Source organism: Cervus elaphus, chromosome X (assembly GCF_910594005.1).
Source record: "Cervus elaphus chromosome X, mCerEla1.1, whole genome shotgun sequence".
Lineage (NCBI taxonomy): Eukaryota > Metazoa > Chordata > Mammalia > Artiodactyla > Cervidae > Cervus > Cervus elaphus.
In genome coordinates this window covers 143548268-143576065 of record NC_057848.1, presented here as the reverse complement: position 1 = coordinate 143576065, position 27798 = coordinate 143548268, and the positions used below count along the sequence as shown (strand labels likewise).

Below are 27798 nucleotides of genomic sequence, written 5' to 3'. Positions count from 1 at the left end.
CCCATGAACAGAGGAGCCTGGCAGGCTACAGTCTGTGGGATTGCAAAGAGTCAGACACGACTGAATGACTGAGTACACACAATTTAACATCAAGCATAAATTTCTCTCCAGTCTCAGGGGAAGAGCTGACTCGTGCTGAAGGACACTGTTTCCTCCAACTTGACACTCCTCCTCCTATTCCTCCATGTACTCCCTTTTCTGTCTTTTTGGCCTCTTTCCTCTCTGCAAAATCTTTCTGCACAGCTTTCAAACATGAGCCTCTTCCCCATCTTTAACCAGCAACAAAGTCTGCTATCATTTTCTTTCCCTTCACAGTTAAGCTCCTCAAAAGGCGAATACTCACTCACTCATTGCCTCCACTTGATTACATTCCCGCCACTGCACAATTCATCAAAATCAGGCTTCTGCCACTGCCACCTCAGTAAAACTATTCTGAAAGAAGTCACTGTGGCAAATTGGATTACTGACCTCAGTTCTTTACCCCACCTTGTATCCATGCCCTTTGCCGTGTGACTTTGAATTTCCTGCTACAAAAGGCACAACTGACCTTCCCGGCCTTGACAATGAGCTTGGCCATATGACTTGTTTTGCCTAAGCCTAGTGGGATGTTAACAGACATGACACAAGCAGAGCCTGAAAACGTGTTTCTGCACTGGGGCTGGCCCTTCTGCACGGCTGCCATTATCAAACGTGTAGTGGGCTGGCCTGCCATCACTGGAGAAGGATGAGTGACATGTGACGGAGAGGCACTTTACTCAACCTGCCACCTGCGGCAAAGTCACCCAGACAAGCTGCAAACTTAAGAAATACATGCTTATAGTTGTATGCTAATAGCGTCGTGAGGTCGTCATGCCGCATTTTTGCGAAAATAGTTAACTAATTCAGTCAGCAATGATCAATGTCTGTGGAAAGTTCTAGGTTCTTATTTACTTGATTTCCAGACAGAGACTGGTGCTGCTGACTGCTCTGTCCTTCTTGAGGCTCTGTCCTTCTTTGGCCCTCTCTTTTCGGGTGTCCTCTCTATACTCTTAAGGCTTGAGTTTTCCTTTTTCTGCCTCTCCCTTAAATGTGGGCATTCATGAAGATTCTGTCCCTAGCCCAACCTTCTTCTCCTGCAGTGTAGGTTGATCCTCAGCTGGTGAAGGAGGCTGGAGCATACCCACAAAAAAGATATATCACAATGTGTCCTTATATCCAAATGTTCTACCTCCATGGCTACTGCCTTAATTTAAGCCCACATCACCTCTTACTTGGACTTTGCAATAACCTTTTTATTGGTTTTACTTTTTACTTTCAAACCAGACCTTCCATCCTTGGATAGCTGCTCAAGCAATCTTTTTTGAATACAAATACTAACCACATTACTCCTCTGTTAAACCTTTCAATGGCTCCCTATTGCCTGCAAGACAAAGTTCAAATGTCCCTCCATGGGTATATGACCTCTCCCTCAAATATATGATTCTTACATAAATATCCACTTTCATCTTTCACTACCTCCTTTCCTCTGTCTCCTTTTGTGAGGGGAAATACTGATTGAAACTGCTTACCCTGGTCAGGCACCATAGTAACCATTTGCATGAGTCATTTTAGGACAGGAAGTCCTGGTAAGGAACACAGAACAAGCCACCACCAACAGGAAGAATTCGGGGAAGGTAAAAAGGAGAGGCCACATGTCCTACCAATCTCCCAGAATCCTCCTTGTTGGAATCCATCTTGGTTAAGCAATGCGCACGCCACCAGGAAGAACCTGAGTCAGAGTGATTGGCTAGAGGCAACCCCCAAACTAATCCCATTACCATAAAACCCAGGACCATGAGTCACGTGGCAGAGCAGTTCTCCTGGGTTCCCTTACCCTCCTGCTCTCTCTGCTCAGGCTCCACTTCCCAATAAAGTCTCTTGCTTTGTCAGCACAGGTGCTTTCTTGGACAATTCATTTCCAAGTGTTAGACAAGAGCCCACTCTTGGGCCCTGGAAGGGACTCCTCTTCCTCTAACACCTTCCTCTTATGCAAAACCTCTAAAAGGTTAAGTGACTTGATGAAGGTGACATAGCTTGTCAGTGAAAGAGACATCACAAAAATGTAGTTTTCTTGGCTTTCAAATTCACAGTTCAATCTATCTTAAAGAAGATATGCTTCCACATAAAAGAATTTAAGGAAGATGGTTGGATTTATTATAATTGGATTTTGAAGAATATAAAATAGTCTCCTTGATGATTATAGTATGATTGGAAAATTATTATGTATAATAAAATAACACCTTGCCAATCAGAGAAAGCAAAAAATACACATTTAGTTTATTAAAAAATCACTAAACAGTTTACTCCTGAGTATGAATTAATGTTCTATACACATTTATTGGGAAAAAGAAATACAATTTCTTTCTTGTTTATGTGAATTAAAATGACCTATAAAACCTCTTTATGGATATATAATAGAAATGTTAAAATATTTGTAAGGTAGCCATTTCAAAAGTAAAGCCTTTCACCATTAACTTTAAGACTCATCTATTAAACCTCTGACATTACCAAACAACACTGTTTTAGGAAGTAACAGTCTATACAGGGGATACTATTTGAGAAAGCCCTCAATTTCCAGTTTACTGGACATGATTCATCTTTTCAACAGCTTTGAGGACTACATACCAAAGTTGCTACTTTTTTGTCCTTTTGACAATGACTACAAGCTGAGAGCAGGCTAGTAAATGTGTTATCGGCCAACCCATTAGAGTTCCATTATTTTCTGTCTTACATGGCTTCATGTAATGAATTTTTATAATTAAACTAATGGCATACAATTTATTTTTCCCCCTCGTTACTTTCAGGCCCCATTTCTCTTCCAGCTTCTTTGGAATAAGTTTTATACAAAAAGAAGGGAGGAGAGCCCTCCAAGTGCTTCATTACCTTAATTTCATTATGACATTTTGGAAAGCATTCTCTTTATCTGTGCTCTTTCTTTAATTTGCTGACTTTATTAAAAGGCTGAAGCAGTGTTGTAATGAACAAATCACCCAGCTACCCCAGGCATCAAAGAGAAGTCTGGTTGAGAGGGTGTGGATTTGGTTGGGTAGAAATGATTCTAGATAGAAAACCAGAGGACACATTCCCAGAAAGTAGCATCTCCACGGCTATTTTCAAATCCCATGAGCCTATTGTGGTACACTACATACATTATTGTTCATAAACATTCTGTGCTTTTTTTCATACCAGATGATCACATATCTGCATCCCCACTGAACTGGGGATAGTAACAACTGATTTTGTCTACATGCCAGTTTCAGGCAGGCAGTTTAAGAGTAAATGGCTTCATTCATTGTGTTCCTGACTCTTTGATCTTGGAAGTATGTATCAAGATGCTGCTCTCATCAGCAGCAGTCCCTGAGTAAGCTAAGTAGAATGCCCTTGTGAATCTACGCTTGACATATAAGATGAATAAAACACAAACTTTGTGTTGTCTCTAGATTTGGGGATGGTTTGTTAGTGTGGTGTAACTTAGCCTATCCTGACTGACATACCTACTCAAGTGTGACCCTAGTGTGTATGAAGTGGTATCTCATTGTGGTTTTCATTTATATTTTCTTTATGACAAAGGATGTTGACCATCACTTTGTGTGCTTATCAGCCATTTGTACATCCTTGAAAAAATGTTTTTAAAATCCTTTGCTGATTTATGATTGAGTCTTTCTTGTTCTTGCTGAGGTTTAAGAGTTTCTTACGCATTCTGCATACAAGTCTTATCAGATAGATGATTTGCAAATATTTTCTCTCATTCTGTGGGTCACCTTTTCACTCTGTTTATAATATTGCTTGCAGCACAAAATTTTCAATTTTGATAAAGACCAATTTATATATTTTTTTCTCTGCACTTTGGCTTTTGGTATCTTTTCAGAGAATACACTGCCTAACTCATTGTGTTCATTTGTTGTCTTATAAGAGTTGTAATAATTTAGTTCTTATATTTAGCTCTAAGATCCATTTTTAAATTATTTTTTCTGTATGGTCTCAGGTAGGGTCAAACTTCATTATTTTGTATGTGGATAATTCAGTGGTACAAGAATGAAGTCTTGAACAAAAATATGCTTTTTCCTTTGAATTGTCTAGGCACTCTTGCCAACAATCAATTGACTATAAATGCAAGGATTTAGTTCTGAATATTCAATTTTATTTCATTTATCTATATATCTATCTTTATGTCAGTACCACACCATCTTGATTACTAGCTTTCTAGTAAGCTTTGAAATTAGGAATTGTGCTTCCTCCAACTTTGTGCTTTTTTCAAGCTTACTTTTGCTATTCTTTGTCCTTTGCATTTCAGTACGAATTTTAGGATCTACTTGTTGATTTATATAGGAAAATCAATGAGGATTTTGATAAGAACTACAGAGAGTCTGTAGGTCAATTTGGGGATATGGGTATCTTAACAATATTAAGTTTTTTGATGTGGGAATATGGCATGCTTTTCCATTTACTTAAACTTTAAATTCTTTTAGCATTGTAGTTCTCAACAGAAAAGTCTTGCATTTTTCTTATTCCTAATATTTTGTTGCTATTTATTCAGTAAATGGAATAATTTTGTGAATTTCACTGTTAAGATTATTCACTGCCAGTTTATAGAAAAAGTACTGTTTTTTGTATTTTGATCTATCATCCTTCATATTTGCTGAATTAACTTATTAGTTTTATACAGTTGTAGTGTATTCCTTAGAACTATCTATATACAAGATCCTGTCATCTGCAAACAGGGATAATTTTACTTCTTCCTTTCCAATATGGATAATTTTTACCTATTTTTCATGCCTATTTCCCAACCTAAACTTTCAGTACAGTGGTAAATAGAAGTGGTAAAGAAGAAGAATAGAAGAATGCTTTGCTTCATTTGTCTGACTCTTTGTGACCATATGGACTGTAGCCCACCAGGGTCCTCTGTCCATGGGATTCTCCAGGCAAGAATACTGGAGTGGGTTGCCATTTCCCACTCCAGAGGACCTTCCTGACCCAGGGATCGAACCTGTTTCTCTGTTATCACTTGCATGAGCAGGCAGGTTTTTTATCACTAGCGCCACCTGGGAAGCTTAAGAATACTGGAGTGGATTGCCATTCCATCTTCCAGGGGGTCTTTCTAACCCAGGGATTGAACCCAGGTCTCCTGCCTTGAAAGCAGATTTTTTTTCTTTTAACCATCTAAGCCACCTGGGAAGACTGAGGGGTCTGGGAAGCTACAGTGCATAGGGTCACAAAGAGTTAGACACGACTCAAGTGGTGAGAGCAGATGTATTTATCTTGTTTCTGATCTCAGAGGAAAACATTCAGTCTGTGAGTCTGTTTCTGTTTTGCATATATATTCATCTGTATTATTTTTTTAGATTCCATATATAAATAATATTATACATTGTCTTTTCTCTGTATGACTTATTTTACTAAGTATAATATTAGGTCCATTCACATTGCTACAAATGGCAGAATTTCATTCCTTTTTATGACTGATATTTCACTGCATATATGTACCACATCTTCTTTGTCCATTCATCTGTTGATGGGCATTTGGGTTGCTTCCACATCTTGGTAATTGTAATTAGTGCTGCTAGGAATACTGGGGTGCAAGTATCTTTTCAAGTTACTGTTGTCATTTTTTTCCAGATATATACACTGGGATGGAATTTTTAGTTCTGTTTTTAGTTTTAAAGGGACCTCCATACTGTTTTCCATTGCAGCTACATCAATTTACATAACCACCAAAAGTGTACAAGAGTTTCCTTTTTCTTCACATCTTTGTCAGCACTGGTTATTTGCAGACCTTCTGATGATAGCCATTCTGACCATGCTCGCACATTCTGACAAGTGTGAGGTGATTTCTCACTGCTGCTTTGATTTGCATTTCTCTAAAAATTAGTGAATGTGCCTTTTCATGTGCCTATTGGCCATTGGAATATTTACTTTGGAAAAATGTCTACTCAGATCTTCTTCCCATTTTTTGATTCAGTTGTTTTCTGATATTAAGCTGTATGAGCTGTTTGTATATTCTGAAGACTAATCCCTTGTCAGTAGCATCATTTGCAAATATTTTCTCCCAGTTTGTAGGCTGTCTTTTCATTTTGTTGATGGTTTCCTTTGCTATGCAAAAGCTTTTAAGTTTAATTAGGCCCCATTGTTTAATTCTGCTTTTATTTCTTTCGCCTTAGGAGAGACAGCCAAAAAAGTCTTCCTGTGATTTAAGTCAGAAAGTGTTCTGCCTATATGAGTTCTATGGTTTCAGTTCTTCCATTTAGACCTTTTATCCATTTTAGGTTTATTTTTGTATATGGTGTGAGGAAATGTTATAATCTCATTCTTTTACATGTAGCTGTCCAGTTTCCCAGTCACCACTTATTGAAGAGACTGTCTTTTTTCCATTGTATATTCCAGCCTCCTTTGGCATAAATTAACCATAGGTGTGTGGGTTTATTTTTGGTCTCTCTATTATGTCCCATTTATCTACAAGTCTGTTTGTGCCAATACCATGCTGTTTTGATTGCTGTAGTCTAAGGTGACACCTCCAGCTTTTTTCTTCTTTTCTAAATATTGCTTTGACAATTTAGAGTCTTTTATGTTTTCACATGAATTTTAGGATTATTTGTTTTAATTTTGTGAAAACTGTCATGGGTATTTTGATAGGCATTGCATTAAATTTGTAAATTGCTGTAGGTAGTATGGGCATTTTGATGATATTCTTCCAATCCAAGAACACAAAATATCTTTCTCTTTGTTTGTGTTATCTTTAATTTACCTCATTAGAGTATAGGTCTTTCACCTCTTTGGTTAAGTTTATTCCAAGGCATTTTATTCTTTTTGGTGTGATTTTAAACAAGATTGTTTTTTAACTTTCTCTTTCTGATAGCTCATTATTAGCATATAGAAAAGCAACACATTTCTGTATATTAATCTTTTATCCTGCAAATCTGCTGAATTCATTTATTAGTTCTACTAGTTTTTGAGTGGAGACTTTATTTAGGGTTTTCTATATATAAAGCATTACTTTATCTGTAAATAGGGATAGTTTTGCTTTTTTCATTTCAATTTGAATGCCTTGTCTTTCTTTTTCTTGTCTGACTGATATGGCTAGGACTGTCAATACTATGTCAAAGAGAAGTGGTGAGAGTGGGCTTCCTTGTCTTGATTCTGAATTCAGAGGAAAGGCTTTCAGCTTTTCACTACTGAGTATGATGTTAGCTGTGGGTATGTCATAAATAGCCTTTATTAAATTGAGATATTAATATGTTCCCTCTATGCTCACTTTGTTGAGTTTTTTTTTTTTTTGATGATGAATGGATACTGAATTTCATCAAATGCTTTTTCTGTATCTATTGAGGTGATTTTTACCTTTCTTTTTGTTAATGTGGTATATTGATTTGCAAATATTGACCCATCCTTAATCCAACTTGGTCATGACATATGATCCTTTATATATCAATGGATTTGGTTTGCCAACATTTTGTGGAGGTTTTTGTATTGATACACATCAAAGGTATTGGCCTATAATTTCCTTTTTTTTTTTTTTTTTTTGGTAGTGTCTTTGTCTGGTTTCACACTAGGGTAATGGTGGCCCTGTAGAATAAATTCTGGAATGTTCTATGCTCTTCAATTTTTTGGAAAAGTTTGAGAAGGATAGGTATTAGTTCTTCTTTATATGTTTGATAGAATTCCCCTGTTAACCAATCTGGTCCTGGACTACTGTTTTCTGGGAGTTTTCTTTTTTTTTTTTTAACTACAAACTGAATTTTACCACAGTGACTAGTCTGTTCAAATTGTTTGATTCTTTTTTGAAATTACTTTTTATTGGGGTATAATTGCTTTACAACATAAACCAAAGCAAATCAACTATATATATACATATATCTTCTCTCTTTTGGATTCCCTTCCCATTTAGGTTACCACAGAGCATTGAGTAGGGTTCTCTGAGCTAGACAATAGATTCTCATTGGTTATTTATTCTATACAAAGTATCAATAGTGTCTTCATATCAATTCCAATCTCCCAATTTATCCCTGTCTGGTTCTTCTTGATTCAATCTTGGCAGGTTATATACTTTTAGAAAAGTGTCTATTTTTTCTGGGCCATCCAATTTGTTGGCATGTAAGTATTTGTGGTATTTTCTTAAGAATTTTTTGGTATCTCTCTAGTACTGACTGTTATTTCTCTTCTTTCATTCATCATGTTTATTGTGTCTTCTCTCTCTTCTTGGTGAGCCTGGCTAAACGTTTATCAATTTTGTTTGTCTTTAAAAAAAAACTCCCAGTTTCATTGATCTTTTCTTCTGCTTGTTTATATTTTATTTCCCCTCATATTATCTTTATTACTCCCTTCCTTCTGCTGACTTTGGTTTTGTTCTTTTTCTAATTCTCTTAGGTGGTTGGTTAGGCTACTTATTTGAGATTTGTCTTTTTTCTTGAGGAAGGCCTACATCACTATAAACTTTCCTCTTAGAACTTCTTTTGCTGCACCCCATAGATTTTTGGAGTTTCATGTTTTCATTTGTCTTGAGGTATTTTCTGATTTCCCTTTTGGTTTCTTCATTGACCCATTGCTTTTAAAATAGCATATTATTTAGTCTCCACATGTTTGCACCTTTCCCATTTTTCTTTCTGTAATTGATTTCTAGTTTTATACTGTTGTGGTCAGAAAACATGCTTTATATAATTTCTATTCTCTTTCTCTGGTAGCTTTAAGATTGTTTATTTTTGAGGCTATTGTAGTTGGAAGAAAGTGATGGGAACAGGCCAAGTTAAAAAGCCTCAAACCCAGCTGTTCTTAGTGAAATTCATTAGATTACATATTGTTGCCAACCTTTGGCTAATTTCCAGAGTTTAGAAAAAGCAATTTTAACAATTTTGCAATTTGCTGCTTGCATGGAGGAGTGGATTTACAGAGTTGCCACATCATATTTTCAAGCATGGAATAAGTTAAACTGTGAAAAGGGACTAAGGCAAAATACGGTGCAATCAGAGCATAATGCCATCCAAGTCTTGGTGAATGTATTAAATATTTATATTCTATAGTAGGACCTGGGAAACTACCCATTATTTTTCTTGTGCTCTATCAGTGATGTAGGAAGCACTCTGTATGCTTTGAGAAGTTTAATAGACTCATACATACTTTGAGAGGAAAACTACCATTGGGTATTGATTCTTTCTCCTTAATCACATGGAATATTTAGGGGAGAGCAAAAGGAAATACAGAAAATACATGAAAAAATGGCAGGTCCTAGCAAGAAATTTTCTAATAAAATTTGTCATTACTGTATCAGAAATCCAAGCTTAAAAATACCATTGGGGTCAATTTGCTGGTTTAATGTTATGTTCATCTAAATCGTAAATAAAATATGTGAAAGGAGGATTTAGCTTCTATTACTGTATATATATCTTTTTGGTAGATAAAGATACTATCTAATACCACTCATTCCCTCTTATAATGAAAACAGTCAGGCTCTGCATCTATGTTTGAAAAAGAAGTTCTCCCTGGTTAGTTTCTTTCTAGTAAAACAATTTGCAATCCTCAAAAAGCTACCAGATTTACTACATTCAAGATCAACTTTTAAAATTATTATTAATTACATGATTACACTCTGTTTCCAGTTCCCAAATGAATATCTTCAAAACCCAGATATTTTACAGTCTCAGAAATCTGTATTTAATAATTTGATAAATTACTGAGTTTCTCACCTCAGATAGTTTTAAGTATTATATAGCCAAATCAGCTAGGCTCAAACAAGATTTCACTTCTCTATTGAATTCATGTACTCTTAGCTCAGCCAAGCACAAAACAGCTAATGCCATCACGTTTGAAAAGCTTTTATGCTGAATTTGACACAAAAGCAATCACAAGACAGACAAAAAAAGGAATTGCTCTTTCAAAAGCTGAAAGGGGGAAAAATAAATGAAAACTCTGAGTCTGGGTAAATCTCTCTTGACACCGGAAAAGAAAGTTTAAAGTCATTAAGAAATACTTTTTCCGAAGAATCCACTGCCAAATTTAGACTAATCTTAACAGCCTGGGAAACAGGTTGTGGAGTAAACTCAGATTGTGCCAAATAAAAGAAAGCCCAAGATGACCACTGCTGGCAGTTTTAGGTGCCAATGCTGTGCCATCTTACCTCTTACAAAAGTTAAATGGCATCATCTCTCTGCTATAGCCCATTGGCAAATATTTTGATTAAGATGGAAATCCTGCATGATTTCCCCTAATATCTGTCTTTCCATCTCAAAAAAAAATTACTAGGTCCATGTAAAAAAGCAAATGAAGCTGTGCAGTTAACAAAATCACCTACTTACTTTATGCTTTGTTTACAAAAAATTCAGCGTTATTATAGGAAAGAAAGAAACTAGACATACATTATGGGCATCTCTTAATGATCTGCTCATTAACTGTTGACTCAGTGGACCATCTACAGTCTATTCTTTTGCCAAATACTCTCCTGTTGCTGTCTCTTTCCACCTTGTACATGTTTTCAAGATGGACTTTTCTCAGATGCCATCTCAGATTTGATTTTTACTTTGTGAAGGGGCTGTTATTTCTATGTTTTCTCCACTATTTTGTCTAACCAAGAGCAGAGGTTTTCTAAATTAGAAGGGAAATGGTGAAAGATGGAACAGAATGCAATATTATAGTTAAAATGATAATTATTAAAAGTTATACAGAAACATATATATTTATATGATAATACTACCTTTAAGAATTCAAAATTTTATCTACAATATGAAGACAATTAAAAATATGTAGATAAGAAGCAGAAGAAACTATAGACAAAGATTAGCAATTATGAATCATTAAAATATCAGAATGATGAGTGATTTTTTTCATTAGTTCAGGTATGACGACTGGTTTCAGTTTTCAAAGAGTATAACAGGGCCAGTGGTTGGCTTTGAAACCATTTCATTGTGATGAGGAGGGTAGTCATCAGCAATGCTACTCCAGGGGAGGCTGGCTGCTGTCATTACAATTCTTCAAGTCTATAGATACAGTCTGATGACTGCCTTATTAGGCTCACCATCTCTATGCTAACTCTAGATACAGAGAGTAAGAAAGAATTCATGGAGCAAGGAGATTCTGGTCAAATTAACCAGTGACTATTATGTCTATTTTCACACTTTTTTCCTAAAAGAAAATTGTAAGTGATAAGCCTGCTAATATCACTCAGGAGTGATAACACAGTAGACATAAAGGCAGTCCTCCACTTTATCAGGCTCCCTGACTTTTATAAGAATTAAACACTGTAGTTTCATTAAAAATGGAATACAATCTACACTTATCTTTTTAGTTTTTCCACAGTAAAATGGAATATGAAAACTTCTCCCTAGTAGGCTGTTTCACTGCTTTCATTTTTCACCTGTTGGCTCATTGGTAATCTTATTTGTCAGTTCACAACTACAATTTTCTCTCTGTTGGATCCTTACAGTGTTTTCTTGATCTGTTTTAGCCACACAGATAATGGGTTAAAGAAGAAATCTGGGAGTTCATTTACAAAAGTAATTGCTGTGCATTCATATTCCAACTCTATTGCTATTAAGAGAATTTACTGAACTTCACTAGGCTTTCAATTTTCTTATATGTAAACTGGGAACAATAATACTACTTTTCATGACAAGTTTTCAGGAGGATGAACTAATCCAATATATGCAAAGTGATTAGCATAGTTTTTGACAAGTACCAAGTATTTGCTAAATGTCAGTATTACTTTAGTTTTAGCATATGCCATTTAGGAAATGAACATGAAAATTACAGCTTTAGTCATCTTTATTTGTGTTAGGAACCTACAGTGAAGTTGTAACAATATATATCATTAAATTCCTAAATATCACAAACAAAAACATAAATTTCCAAAGATAATGGCTTAGCCATTTTTAAGGTGCAGTTTTAGACTATTCAAAAGAAAATTTTTATTTCAAAAGTTTGATAAGGATAGCAATTATAATATAATCTTGTCTTTGTTTTAGGTGTCCAAAAAACCTTGCTTCTTTTGATGAAAAAACTGTTTTGTTTCCTCCTCTCATATTTACTTTTGCAAATCTTTCTGTCTCTTATTTAAAGCCCCTTGCTCTTTTAGAAGCTATTAAACCTTAATTATTCTTGCCATCACTTTAGGGTTCTTTTATGTTTTAAGAGTATTTCTTAACTGCCAATTTTCAGAGTCTTCTTGCCCTGATCAATTCTATCTTTATACACCTCTCACCTCTCCTTCCCCTCATTTCTAACCCAAGGATCCAGTCCAAACTACTTTTCCATATAATCTCCCCTTATCAGTTAACCAATCTGTTCCATTATCTGCTAGATTTATAGAATCCTAAATTTTTAAGAGAAAAAAGAAATAGCTTTGACATACTGAGTACCTGACAGATAAGACCAGAACCCTCAAGAATAACCACATGGATTCTGTATTTCACATAATCAAATGAGGAATTGGAAAACCTATCCTTAGAAATTCCTAATTCATCTACCCTTGTCAAAGGGAGAAAATTTTAGTGGCAACAAATATCTTGTGAAAGAGAATTTTTATTCATCTAGATGATGCCTCCAACAAATGCACTGTTTGTGAAATATTACAAACGTATGACTTTCTAACATTCTTGTCATAGAAATAAAAATTGTGTCCTCTTAGCTGTTCAGACCCTTTGGAAAACTAGCTATGGCGAGGAGTAGCTAAAAGTTCACCAGTTCGTTATTCCAACTTATTCTTTCTGAAATTAAATTTGGAATAAGTTCTGGTCAATGGGATATGGATGGAAGTCATGTCCACAATTTGGAGGCCTGGCCCTAAAACCCCATGTCTTTACCACATTCTCTCTTATTCTTCTGTGGTGACTTAGGGCAGACATGATTTTAAAATTATAGTTTAATAAAATTAGAAAATCCTGAATCTGCAACTCACCATTTAGGGGAAAGCTCCCAAGAAGAGTTCTTTGACCTCTATCAGACTATGACACAACCAAGGAATTAATCATCACTGTACTCAGCTGTTGAGATTTCAGGGTTTATTTTTCACATAAGCCTAGTATTAAAAACAAGCTGTGTAGCTTGGGGTAGTCCAAACAATGACTAATTTAGAAATGGAAGCCACCCCATCCAAGAAGACTATATAGATTTTTTTCTTCAGTCTATGTTTTCTTTTAATAAATTTACATTAAAAACATTAAATTTTAATCCATGGTATAATTTTACCCAGTGTATTTTATTTTAAGAACATAGCTTTGATACTAACCTTGGTCTCTGTGATCTTCCTTTGGATTGCATCCATTGTGTAGGGACCCTCCTTCCATGTCTCAAGCTTGGCTCTGGCCTGCCCCACCACCTGCTCAGCCTCTTCCTTAGCTTCCAGCCATTGTGTTGAATCCTTTAACATTTCATTTAACTGCTGCCTCCGGTTCTGAAGGTGTTCCTGTACTTCATCCCACTGACTCTGAATTCTTTCAACTGGAAGAGAAGGAAAAATGAATATGTGGGGGTAAATGCTAGTCTGGAGACAACACATGAAATTTAACATCCAAATATTATCTCACATTTTATATTACTTATAAAAGAAATCACTCATGGTGTTATAGCTAGCATGACAGACAGTAGTATTTCTTACTTTTTTTAAAGGCAAACATGAGTTTTTGTTAAGTCAACTTCCTGAAAGTGACCTAGAACATCAATAGTATAAGTGAAAAATTTAACTATGTCTGTTCATCTCTGGAGCAAAATATGAATAACCTTTTTGCAAGCTCCTATGTCCAAATCCCCCACCCTTATCACTTCAGTGCCCAGCAGCCTTACTTCCAATACCATCGCTGACATTTGGTTGCTTGCAGGCTTTGTGTTGGCTCCAAGAGTATGCTTTGCTATCCCCTCTCCACTCTCTCACCACTCTGCCTCCCAGAAGCAGCCTCTCATCAATGGCTGATGGTAGGCCCTGGGGTATGAATATGATAGCACCCTTGATGCTAGGGAAGATAACTCTGAGATATGTGATTTATAAACGTTCCAGAGCTTTCCCAGTGGGATAAAGCTCTAGTGGGTCATCGTGGTAACCTGCTTGATTATGCATCATCCTTAATTGGCTGTCTTGCCTTACCTATCTCACTTCCTCACTCCCCTATTGATATTTCTCTCAACTCCCAAGTAAACCACTTGGTTGCAAAATTTTTTTTCCTGCATATTTAGAAACTTCTTGTAACAATATTTTAGAATTCATGCCAGTTATATTCTACAAGTAGGACAGACTTACACTGAGGCTATTTTTTGATATCCTTGTGAGTCAAAGATAGCAATTCCCTATAGATTCTGCTCTGGAATATTTTAGAATATTCAAAATAAACATGACAAGATTGTTTTTTCTTTTCTTTGAGGGCCATGCAATCTTTTCTTTAAGCTGATTTCATAAAATGGAAATAATGCCATAGAAAACAAGTAATAAAATCACTATTTTATTCCTTAAGCAGGAAATATGACATTCTAGAATTTTCCCTAAGCCTGGCAAAACACCATATATAATTGGTTACTAATTTATCTCATACCGAACTCCTTCCTTGTTTCCACACATTGCCAATGCAAAGCTCTATCATTTTCTGCCTACATGTTTGGGATAGACTACATAGTCTCTCTGCCTCAAGTCTATTTTCCAATATAACTTGCACATTGTAGACCCAGTAATAAGCAAGATCAATCTAATCACCCCACTCCCTCACTTAAACCCTTCAATGTCCCCACACTGTCCTGTGGAATATCTCAGCTTGATATACATGTTCCTCTGTGATCTGGCCTGGATAATCTGAACGATTTATTTACAAAGGAACAAATTATAGCACAATCAGGGTGTAGGAAAATCACCAGAGATAATATAAGAAACTGGATCTTGCAGCAGTGGAGATGTTACTACATCTAGGCCCAAGACATCAGGGGAGGGAGAAGTGGCCAGAAGCTGAGAATCATAAGAAGAAAGCACCTTGAGAAGAGCAGTAACCTTTTGTCAAGGGACACAGCCTGAAGCAACTTCCTGGGCAGGGAACTAGGAGAATAAATATCCTGACCCCTCTGCCCTTTCTCTTCTATTTCCTACTCCCACTCCCCAGTGGCTAAATCAATTGGAAGCCAGAGGAAACGGGAGACCACTGATGACACACATTAGCCTCCCAGAGTGGAGAATGAGGTAGAGATGGGCAACGGATAAATAAAATGTATACAGCACAGTATTGTGCTTCTTATTTCATGGCATAAACTTAATTCTTCTTAATTAAATCTGTTGTTGCCTCTCTTAAATTATTCGAAGTTATGAGTTAAAGAAGTATTTGAGATATTTTATAAATAGCCATCAGGGCTAAATAGACCCCACAAGGCTAGTGCCTGTGGCATGAATGAAAGAATCTGGTGCCTGGAATAGGTAAAACTGAGTAAGTGACACTCGTGATAGATACTGTTTTATTGAGTTCATTTTGGTTTGGGTGTTTGCTCTGCATTCCAAATCCACTCAGCATATTATATTTCAACTTTGCTTAACATGTCACCCTCTGTTTAAATGTCAGTACCTCCTTGTAATCTATGAAGACCATTTTTTTTTGTTTGTTTGTTGCATTGCTGTTGTTCCCCCACTGGGTAGTATAGCACTTATTATAGTTGAGATTTACAGTTATTAACTAGTCTGTTTAATCTTCAGTTTACAAAATTACTAGCATAAATACTATTATAAAAAAGCAATTTAAAATATAAGCAAGCATCTCTTTAAGTGTTCTGGAATTTATTATCAATCATAGAAACAATTGATAACCTGATTGCAAACCATTTTCCAACTTATCATAGCAGGCTATTTTGCTCTGCATAGCTGGCACTTCTTTATTTTCCTTGGCCTATTGTTATATGCATATTACATGTATTTGGAAATAATAAAATTGACTTTCCTCTAAAAGCCTATGATTACAATTCGCCTTAATTAGCCTTAATTGGTAACATTTTACTATGCTATTAAAATGTTTAGAATGCCTAGTATTTTTTGAGAAAAACATGGTAAGCCATTTGCATTTATGCCAGTGAATATTTTGTGTATCTTATATTCATTTCAACAGGATAGACATAATTTATATTTTTAAAAGGCAATCACTGTATATGAGAAAGAAGGAAAGCAGTTTCTCCGATCATGTGGGTAGATATTTCTTAATTGTGGAAAAAGAAGGAACCGTCTACAGTCTATAGCATCATTTCAGACAAACATACCATTTGAATGCCTGTTCAATCACAGCAATGAAGGTTTTCATCCCCAAGGGTCACGTGTGTGTAAATTAGTAACAGAAAATGGTTTACTGGGTACGCACTCCACTAAAGACGTGCTTTCTCATCTCTGACCTTCAATTGTGCATGATCATGAGATAATACTTAAAGAAACAGATTTATAGGTTACTCAACAATCCATCTACCCCTCTGCATCAATATTTCCATCCTGCCAGTTACCATTTTCTTTACCATCTATTGATACCAGGCATTAGCCTAAGCACTGGGGAAACAATGGAGTCTAAGATTCCCTGGCTGTTGGTTGGTTGGTGCCTGTTGAATGGAGGTGCTATTTATTATCTCCTCAAGGAATAAAGGGGCTTCCCTGGTGGTCCAGTGGTAAAGAATCTAATCTGCCCGTAATGCAGGAGACCAGGGTTTGATCCCTCGATCAGGAAGATTCGCCTGGAGAAGGGAATGGCTACCCACTCCAGTATTCTTGCCTGAGAATTCCACAGACAGAGGAGCCTGGTGGGCTCCAGTCCATGGGGTTGCAAAGAGAAATGGCTGAGTGACAACGCTTTCACTTTCACAAGGAATACAGATCAACAGTTCTAAGGAAAAGGCAATGAACTCAGTCTTAGACTGATCCAGTGGAAAGTTCTGAGGATCTTCCTTATAGGACTATCATTTCAGTCAGTTGGACTGAAGATGCTACAGCATAGCTGAATATTTTGGGAGACAGAGAAATCCAGGATTAGAGATCACTAGAGAAAAGTAAAAATTGAAGCCATCAATATGAACACATTCTCATTGGTATGGTGTATAGATTGAGCAAAACAGAGGGTTAAAGATGGAGTCCTGGAAAATACAACACAAAGACAGGATACAGCATAAGTAGTCAATCAGATGGATGAATGGATGAAACATGGATAAGAGAAAATTTCAAAAACACAAGTGTGGTTAACACTTTTATATACCACAGACATCACAGGAGCTAATACAAATCATAATAAAACATTATTTGAATACCCCCTCTGCTTAAAGTACTGTGTTAAGCTCTTTACATGTATTAACTCATCTAACCACCATGATAATCTTATGAGGGAGGTATCATTGTATGTGTCATTACTGTTGCTGTTCTCCTCATTTAACCAATGAAGAAATAGGGGCTATGTTAAAGAACTGGCCTACGGTCACACAGATAGTGAGTGCAAGAGCCAACACCTGGACCTAAGCAGTCAGATCTCCCAAAACCCATGCCAAAAGTATCCACTGGCTTTGACCACAACAGATTTCCTGAAGATCATGCAGAAAATGATTTTAGTAGAGTGGTAGAAATCTTACTGTAGAGAACTGACAAGTCAATCAGCCAATGATGGATGAGATGTAGGAGATAACTGCCCCTTATTGATAACAACTGTCAGGTGTATTTTTCACCATCTCTCAGACTTAAGGGATTCCCTGGTGGCTCAGATGGTAAAGAGTCTGCCTGCAACGCAGGAGACCTGGGTTCAATCCCTGGGTCAGGAAGATCCCCTGGAGAAGGAAATGGCAACCCACTCCAGTATTCTTGCCTAGAAAATCCCATGGACAGAGGAGCCTGGTGGACTGAGCAATTTCACTTTCACTCAGACTTCACTAACTGGGGCTGGACTCTAGCTGTCCACAGCAGTAACCTGCTCAGTAATTGGCTCAATTACTGGCTTCTTGCCTTTACATATTTCACTGTCCTGCTCTCCTACTGGTACTGCCTGAGATCATCATACAAGTAAATCATTGTTACTTAAGTCATTGTTTCAAGGTCTGCTTCTAGGGGAATCTAGTCTAAGTTAGAATTTTATTCATTTAAAAATTTTCTTAGAGCATAGCCCCATGGTTGGCACGTGGTATACTTCTGATAACTGCCAAATGAATTGTCCATTTATACTTTTTCAAGTATCCATGTTTCCTCTCTAGAAAAATGTACAAGTGCTACAGGTTGGCCAAAAAGTTCATTGGGGCTTTTCCATACGATGCTACAGAAAAACCAGAAGGAACTTTTTGGCCAAGTCAACACTTCCAAAGTTAACTCTTACGCAGGACCTTGAGTCTTTCTTCTCTGAAAGCAATCACCATCTCTTTATTGCATTTCAAATGCATATAATTTGAATACTTGATTAAATCTTTCAGATTTCCCTCTTTATTTTCCTCTTACTTTCTACGATCTCTATTATAAGCAAACAAATATTCTCTGGGCATCCTTTGTTTTTGATTTAATGCCTTTGCATTGACCATATTTTCATGTATTAAACATCTTTAATATTCATGTTTACTAGTGGAGTAGTCTCATCTGATTCAAAAAATCCATAAATTAATAATAACTGTGGGGGGAGGAATCCAGTAAGTCAAAACTAATCAATGATCTCTCTCTGACATTCTTAAAATAAACTGTAGGTCAGAGAAAATCTGCTGGCATGTCTTTTTGCCTCTGTCTGTCTTTTTAATTAAATCTTAGACTAAGTAACATAGACAAGTGCATGTGTTTATTGGATAAGGATATTTTTATGGGCATTTTCAAATTTTGAAACATACTGAGCTCCAGAGGATAATCACAACAATAAACTATCATATTGTTATTAACATAAGTACAATCAGATGAATACTAGAAAGACAGGCAGCAGATGTATCACCCCTTGTGAAATAACTAACCATATGTGAGAATCCATTTTGCAGAGCAGAAATTATGGAGAGATTATTTTCTTTACAAAAAGATAAACACCAGAGATTTCTCTAGTCCACTTGTCAAAGATATTTAAACATGATTTGACTTATAGTCCACTCCCAGGTATATAGCCCAGAGAAATGCATACTTATATTCACCAAAAGATGTACAAAATTAGAAGATTGTATCCACCTTGGAAAGTACCCAAATTCCCATCTACCATACAGTGGAATTGATAAATACCTTGTGGTAAATTTATCAATAGAATACTACCCAGCAATGAGAATTAAATATCTACATCTATATTCAATAAGATGTATTAATCTCACAAAAATAATAGTGACAGAAAGAAGTTAGCCAAAATCAAGGACATACTGTTTTAGTCTATTTATAAAATGTGCAAAACCAGGACAAAGTGAGATGATTATAGAAGTCAAGATGGCTGTTACCTTTGTGGGACTGGTAGTCACTGCAAGAGACATGAGAGAGACTTTTAAGGGTCCTCTAATATACCTTTCCTTGATTTGGGCGCTGTTTACACAGTTGTAATCAGTTTCTGCACATTCACCAAGCTAGACATTTATGTGATGTGCCCTTTCCCTTATGTATATCGTACTTCAATAAAAAATTAATAATATATTTTCAAGACTTGTAAAATGTATTATACATACTACTTTGGAGAATTCATCTTTTTGAAAAGCGCTGATGTGAAATATATATTGCTTGGGCAGATATGAATAAGAGATGCAATGGTTGCACCAAGGACACAATAGGATTGAGTACTTTGTGATAAAGGATTTTTGACACTCACTCACTGGACAGTGAGTAAGACTAGAGTCACAGAACCAAATCAGTCCACAGAGACTAACGGAGCAGCAATCAGTTATGCAAATTTAAAAAGGCAATGTAGGGAATTTCCTGGAGGTCCAGTGGATAGGAATGCCTGCACTTTCACTGCCAAGGGCCCAGGTTCAGTTCTTGGTTGGGGAAATGAGATCCCACAAGCCATGTGACATAGCCAAAAAAAAAAAAGAGTATAATTGATATAGCTATCCTAAGAGTAGACCCTGAAGAATATATACAGAGGAGAATTTTAGAAATTTTTTTAATCTATTTCATTTTGTCAAGGAATGAAAGTAAATACAAAATCTGAAGATCATCAAAGAGAAAAGTTATTTTGGAGATGGACCATCAAGGTAGTTAGAGTTGGTAACTGTTCATAATTGGGCAACAATTCAAACTACAGAATTTCACCATACTTGCAACACTTCACCCACGGTATTAATGACAGACCAAAGATATATTATGGCAATGTACTTGGTCCCATTCTGTAGATTTATATTTATATCAGACTCATCTGACATACAAAAATGAAATAAGAAGAAATATATGTTTATAAACTCAGATAATCAGCACATGTTGGTAACTGAAGAGCCACCCTAATGTGTGTAGTTCTTCTTTCAGAGGTCCAATAGGATAAGCTTCTCCAGGGAATTGTGCAGTAAGTAGATGCTGGATAATGAAAGGAATAAATAACCAATGCCAGGGCTCAGGATGACAGACTGAGACTCAGCATGTGTCCTGATTTACAGATTTCCAGAAGTGTCAAATTGGAAACTAAGCAATCACGTCAAGAACCACAATACTGCAGGGAAAGAAACAGTTCAGTTGATTGAGTACTAACCAGTCTTTTACTTCAAGTTTTTAAGCTAGCTATGTTTGATTATCAATATACGATCTTGACTGATATAAATTCCCTTAACATCTTTTCTAAGGGAAAATGTTCAAAACTGAAATGATTGAATTTGTGAGTGTATATATATATATATATATATATATATATATATATATATATATATTGCTAGAGAACAAAGAACAGCTCTGTTCCAATTTCTGCCCTCAAGTTACTGTCTGAGAATTAGAAGTCACTGTGACTAAGTTTTAGAAAGAAACCTTGACTAGCAGTTAGTAATGGGCTATAGCCCTGGATTTGTGATGAAATAGCCATTGTAGTTTGCATAAGTTGATTCATCACAGCTTCAAGATCCTCAGTTGCAAAACTGAAATAATGATAGTTGCACAACCAAAGAATCATTGTGAAGGTAAAATTCAACAATGGATAAAAGACTCAAGGACCATACTAAAGGAAGGTGTTATTGCTTCTCTGTACAGACATTACAGTCACCAGCAAACATTTGTAATCTGCTAGAGGGAGCACTCTGTGGATCTCCATGAGTCTGCAGAGTATATAAGAGTTCCAGGTAGAAAGCACTGAGCTTAACTATTTAAATTACAAGTAAATCTTTTGAGGTCATTTGAATGGGTAAAGAGTGTCATCTATTTAACTGTGGTCAACTGTAAGGAAATTTTTCCCAATTGAAATTTAATACACTGTGAACCATTTGTTAGTATCAGGAAGAAAATATGGTAATCAAAACAAACTGTTCCCTGAGGCCAAAATAGTCACCAAAAGGTTAGGCATGATCAAGAAGGGTACTGAAAACAAAGAAATCATCATTATTCTATTCTTGTATAAAGTTAGGGTACAACTATACCTTGAGTAATGTGGGTGTATATCAATGTTTTATAGTCAAAGATTTATAAGGAGCCAAGGAAAGTGAAAATAATAATGACCCAATTTGTAGGAAATATTAAGATTTGTTCCTTCTAGGGGGTGGGAGGGAGGTTCAAAAGGGAGGAGATATATGTATATTTATGGCTGATTCATGTTCTTGTATGGCAGAAACCAACACAACATTGTAAGGCAATTATCCTCCAATTTGAAAAGATGTGTTCCTTCTGCTTCCACATGGAATTTAAACATGGTTGTGTAGAAGTCTTATCTGTAGTTAAACTCAGCAAAGAGAAGTCCAACATACACTAACCATGAAGTCGAATGTAGCTAGTAGAAATGAGCATTTACTCTATTTAGGAACAGGAGAGAGGAATGTGGTTCCTGTGCAAACAGAATACAATGTCTGAGAAGACATTTCAGACCAAAAAATTGAAAAAAAAAAAGGAGGGGAATTATAGACAAATGATTAAATCCTAGCTGCTATGACTAATTTGAATATATGCTTCTCCTCTAAATCCCCCAAAAGCTGGAATTCAGGAACAGCCAAGCATTTCACTTTAAATTCACAGATGACAGACCCAGAACAAATAATTAAGTTAAAATATTTTATAATATCAGTCTAACATTTAAGGTTAGTTTGCACATGCCAAAGATTAGTAATTTAATGCTATTTTCACACTCGGTTTGCTCTCTGTAGAATGGGGATAATAATAACAAGAAAGTTAATAATCTATGAAGATTAAAGAAATGTTGGACACAAGACAATGAGCAGAGTATTTGGCCCCTAATTACAGGGGAAAGATAGGCAGTTATTCACTTTTGTAACACCACAGGACTTTTCAAATCCTGAGCTATTAAGTAAAGGTGGGTAGTAGATTGGATGATCCCTGGAGTTCTTTCCAGCTCTAACAGTCCGTGAAATACATGCTCCTTGATGCTTCTGTCAGAGATAGAAACTCATCTTACAAGGCTATTAGGAAGAACTCAGTCATTCCAGTGCCTGGATGAACAAATAGCATATAGACATCTGTATCATTTCCCTGGAATGATACTGCTTGGCAATCATATTCAGTCATGTTCAAATTCAGTTGAAATAAACCAAAGCCAACATTAAAAAGTTCCTTTCATTTACTATCATGATTATTTTCTGGAGATTTATCTTTTTCCTTCATCTGGGACATCATCCCATGCCTTTTCATTTCGATTAGCTTTTTGTGATTGTGGTTTTCATTCAGGAGGCTGCAAGCTTGTCGTTGTTGTTGCTTCTTCTGTCTGCCCTCTGGTGGATGAGGCTAAGAGGCTTGTGTAAGTTTCCTAATGGGAGGGCTGGTGGTGGGTAAAACGAGGTCTCTCTGGTGGCAGGGAGTGCTCAGTAAAACTTTAATCCAATTGTCTGCTGATGTGTGGGGCTGTGCTGCCTCCCTCTCAATTTTGTTTGTCCTGAGGTGACCCAACCCTGGGGTCTATGGGCTCTATGGTAGGGCCAATGGCAATCTCCAAGAGGGTTCACACCAAGGGCACCTCCCAGGACTGCTGCTTCCCGTGTCCTCCACCCCCTGCCCTCATTCCCACAGCAGGCCAATGCTAACCCATGCCTCTACTGGAGACCCTCCAATACACGTCCAAATACACGACCTGCATGCAGGTCTGGTAAGTTCTTGTGGAGGTCACTATTCCTTTCCCCTGGGTCCTGATGTGCACAAGGTTTTTGTTTGTGCCCTCCCAGAGTGGAGTCTGTTTCCCCCAGTTCTGTGGAAGTCTGCCATTCAATCTCACTGGCCTTCAAAGTCAGACTCCCTGGGGATTCTGAGGCCCTTTACCAGATCCCCAGGCTGGGAAGCCAGATTTGGGGCTCAAAACCTTCACAACTTCTTTGGTTGCGAGAACTTTTTTGGTATTATTATTCTGTTTGTGGGTTGCCCACCCACTGGGTATGGGATTTTATTTTATTGTGATTGTGCCCCTCCTACCACCTCATTGCAGTTTCTCCTTTATCGCTGAACATGGGGTATCATTCTTGGTGGGTCCCATGGGCTTGCCAGGTGGCGCTAGTGGTAAAGAACCTACTTGCCAATGCAGGAGACATAAGGGATGCAGGAGACATAAGAGATGTAGGTTCCATCCCTGGGTTGGGAAGATTCCCTGGAGGAGAGCATGGCAATCCACTCCAGTATTCTTGCCTGGAGAATCCCATGGACAGAGGAACCTAGTGGGCTACAGTTCATAGGGTTGCAAAGAGTTGGACACGACTGAAGTGATTTAGCATACAGACACAGTATCCTCCTGTCAATGGCTGTTCAACAGCTAGTTGTGATTTTGGTGCTCTCACAGGAGAAGATGAGCACATGTCCTTCTACCAACCAACTACATTGTTTTAATCCATTTACTATCTTTATTATTTTTACTTGAGATATAACTGATATATAAACTTACATTAATTTCAGGTAAACAACATAATTAGATATTTATATATATTGTGAACTGATCACTGTAATAAGTCTAGCTAACATCCAAAGGTTCTTTCCTTTCTGAGGTGATATTATTTTCCTTTCTTTCGATAGAGGTATGTGTCACACAGGTGTACCCATTCATCAATACTCATTGACTGTACATATAAGATTTGTACTTTTGACTCTATGCAAATTTTGCCACAAAAAACAAGCAAATAAAACAACAAAAATAACTATAAATGAATGCTTAGCTCTAGTTAATGATAAGCATGCTGAAGTGCTTAGGGGTAAAAAGTACTGACGTCTCTAAATTTAGTTTGAAATGCATCAGAAAATAGTAGGGACTGATGGGCAGAGAAAGGGATGAATTTGCACAGCACAGTCTAGGTGGCAGGTTCAGGGACATTTACAGTTCTTTCAGCTTTTCTGTGTATTAGAAATTTTCATTATAAAATGTTACAGAAAATGCTCTCTCACAAGCACAGAGCAGCATATTATTTAAACACATTTCTGAGTTATTAAAGCCACTTTTCAATTGAGAAAAAATACCATCTGTGGAACACAGAAGTTTAAAAGACAGTAAACAGAATTTATAGGGGTGAAAATGACTAAATATTTTGTTTAAAGTCATATGTACATGGGGAGGATTGCTTAATTTCCTAATCAACAGAATGTCAAAGATCATATTATATCTCCTTGAAAGTATGCTGAATATTCTCATAGAGAAAATGAGTTAATCTTCTGACAAAAGCTCATCTGTTTTGGTTATAAAATATAGGAACGTGTGTGTTAGTTCCTATACTTAAAGAAAGATGACTTAAGGAAAAAGGACCACATTTTTTGCCACTGGTTGGAGAGTTGTAGATTTATAAGAAAATACCAATATGCAATCATAATGGAACTTGTAAATTATTTTATTAATTACATAAATAGGCAGATGTTGAAATGTTATTTGGTCATTGAAATGAATCAACTTAAAAAATAATGGCTTCCTTTGGCAAAGGGGAACTATTGGTTGAAATGAAAGCTTAAGGTTGGAGGAGAAGCTTCATCTATAGCTATGTAAAAATATTTCAGCTTATAATCTTAGGTCATTCACAAGACAGAAAATAAATTGTTTCAATGTGATATAGACACAACATATCACTGGACAATCCATCTGTTCAGCCTGTCCCCACCATCAACTAATTAAGTGTCAAATGTAGCAAATAAAATACTAACAACTCAAAAGGGTGCAGCAAGAGTTCATTAAAGTGGAGCTAAAGAGTATCATTATAATTCCAGCACCACGAATTTATTACCATGTCACCAGCATGCAGTGCACACAATAAAACCCATCCGCCACCGCAGATCTGCACATCAAAATTGATGCATTTGTTGGAATAAAATATTTTTAAATGTGTAGAATAAAAAAAAAGGCTTTTTCCCCACCCTCAACACACATTGAATTTCATCCCTACACCTTTTCACTCACTTTGATTTGATGAGTGCAGAAAATGCAAGTTATACCTGAAAAGCAAAGTGGGCTCACTTCTCACAAGCGCAGTCCACAGTCTAGCCAATTAAGTTAAGGAATAAAAATAATAATTCCTTGAACAGGTATCATGTGTTATAAAAGCAAAGTGCCATGTGTTGTCTACTAATGGACTTTTCTTTATTTCTAGTCTTCCTTACCCTCTTCTCTTCAGGTTTAGGTTTCTCTTTGCATGCGTGCATGCTAGTCGCTTCAGTCATGTCCGACTCTTTGTGACCCCATGGACTGTAGTCCACCAGGCTCCTCTGTACACAGGATTCTCCAAGAAAGAATACTACAGTGACTTAACATGCCTTCTTCAGTTCAGTTCAGTTCAGTCGCTCAGTCATGTCTGACTCTTTGCAACCCCATGGACTGCAGCACTCCAGGCTTCCCTGTCCATCATCAACTCCCGGAGCTTGCTCACAATCATGTCTATTGAGTCCTACTCATGCCTAATTCCCTTCCTGTATTCAATATTCGAAATTCTTACATCATCTAAGAGAAATGATTTCATTTTTACCCATTTTCTATCTTCAATCTCAGTCTAGAACCTCATCTAAAAAGTACATAACAAAAAAAAAACAAAACAAATATTCTTTCTTTTGCCTCTACACTAGCTCTGGCCAATCCTATGGCTTTCTCCTTTATGAAAGAGTGGTTTATCTATACCAGGGTTACTTAAAGAATGGTTTGTGTACCAGCAGTAGCAGCGTTACTTAGGAACTTATTAGACATGCAGTATCTCAACAAGGGTTCGATCCCTGGGTCAGGAAGATCCCTGGGAGAAGGAAATGGCAACCCACTCCAGTATTCTTGCCTGAAAAATCCCATGGGCAGAGAAGCCTGGCAGGCTACAGTCCACAGGGTCGCAAAGAGTCAGACACGACTTAGTGACAGCATGCACACACGAATGCACACACTCAACTCAGGTCCCACTTCACATCTACTGAATTGGAATCTGCATTTTTAAACTAGATTCCAAAAGTGATCTAGGGGCACTAGCCTACACCCACTATTTCCACTTTCACATCCTAAATACCCTTCTGAATCCACTCCATTTTGACTCTTGCCACAGGAATTCCTATTTAAGATGTGAATAGTAATCTTCAAATCACTACAGCACTGGAGATTATCTAGGTAAAGTCTTTATTTTTTCCAGATCTCCCTTAAGTACTTGCTATCACTGATGAGCCCTCCTTGAAACCTCCTGCTTGAAACCTTCCAATGATAAACAAAGCAAGATTAAAAAGAAAGTTTTTATTTTACCTCTTTGGCCACTCCTCAGCCTTCTCTGCTCATCATTTAAACATTGTTATTCCCAGAGGACCTTTTTTCTTTTTTACTTTACATATATTTACACATATTCCCTGGTGAGTTCACCTACTTACATTATTTCATTTACCACCTATGATTTGATCATAGTCAAATCTGTGTTTTTAACCTAAGAACTCTCTCCTCAGTTCCATATCCACATAGCCAACTCCTACAAAATTCTTTTAAAATATTCAACATATCCAAAATTGATCACATCATCTCTACCCTAGTCATTCAAGGAGAAATCTACAAATCATCTCTGATTCCTCTTTCTTCCTTATCCTTTAACCAAGATGCCAAGTCATTCATTCAACCTCCTTAATGGTTCTTCTAACCTCTCTATCATCCAGCTTCTTCTCTTTAGACTGTTTTGATTAAAAGCTTCCTGATGCTCTCTCTTATTTAGTGAATCATAGCCTCATGTGCACATCTGGGGTGCTTTAACAAATATCAATGTCTGGGCCTTATTCCCAAAGATTTTTGACTTAATGGGTTTGGGGTGGAGTCCAGGCACTGGCATTTTTAAAAGCTCCCCCCAGTGATTCTAATGTGCAGCCAGGACTGAGAACTACTGCTTTAAGACCAGCCTTTTGCACTCCCCATCTATCTTCAAAACTCTGGTCAGAGAAAACCTTTGAAGATGAAGATCTGTGTCTGTCAGCATTTATTAAATTCCTTTAAGGTCACCCTTCCATTGCTTTCAGTATAAAATCAAAACTCCTTACCTGACTTCCAAGATCTTTTGTAATGTGGCCCCTGTTTTATTTTCCAGTTTTTTGACTTCCATGACCTGTTGTGAACCCTATATGGCCACGTAAGAGTCCACAGGCAGGATGTGATTCCATGTCTCATGTGAGTCTATGTTTTCCCTCTGCCCAGAATGTTCTCTATCCCTTTTCACTCTGCAGCACTCTGTTCAAAAGTCATTGCCACGGGTTATTTTTTCTGACCATTCTCTTCCATCCTACCCATGTCTTGTATCAGGGCTTGCGTAGGGCATCCTACATTATGGTTTCCAGAGCACTAAATTCATATC

General features: G+C 36.9%; 1 protein-coding gene across 9 annotated transcripts in view; it reads right to left on the bottom strand.

Moving 5' to 3' along the window:
* DMD (dystrophin) overlaps positions 1–27798 on the bottom strand; it is a 2565910-nt gene that overhangs the window by 570856 nt on the left and 1967256 nt on the right. For all 9 annotated transcript variants that reach the window (XM_043895268.1, XM_043895262.1, XM_043895270.1 and 6 more), the window contains one exon: positions 13226–13437. In XM_043895268.1, coding sequence (XP_043751203.1) covers positions 13226–13437 — 212 coding nt within the window. The remainder of the gene's footprint in view (positions 1–13225; positions 13438–27798) is intronic.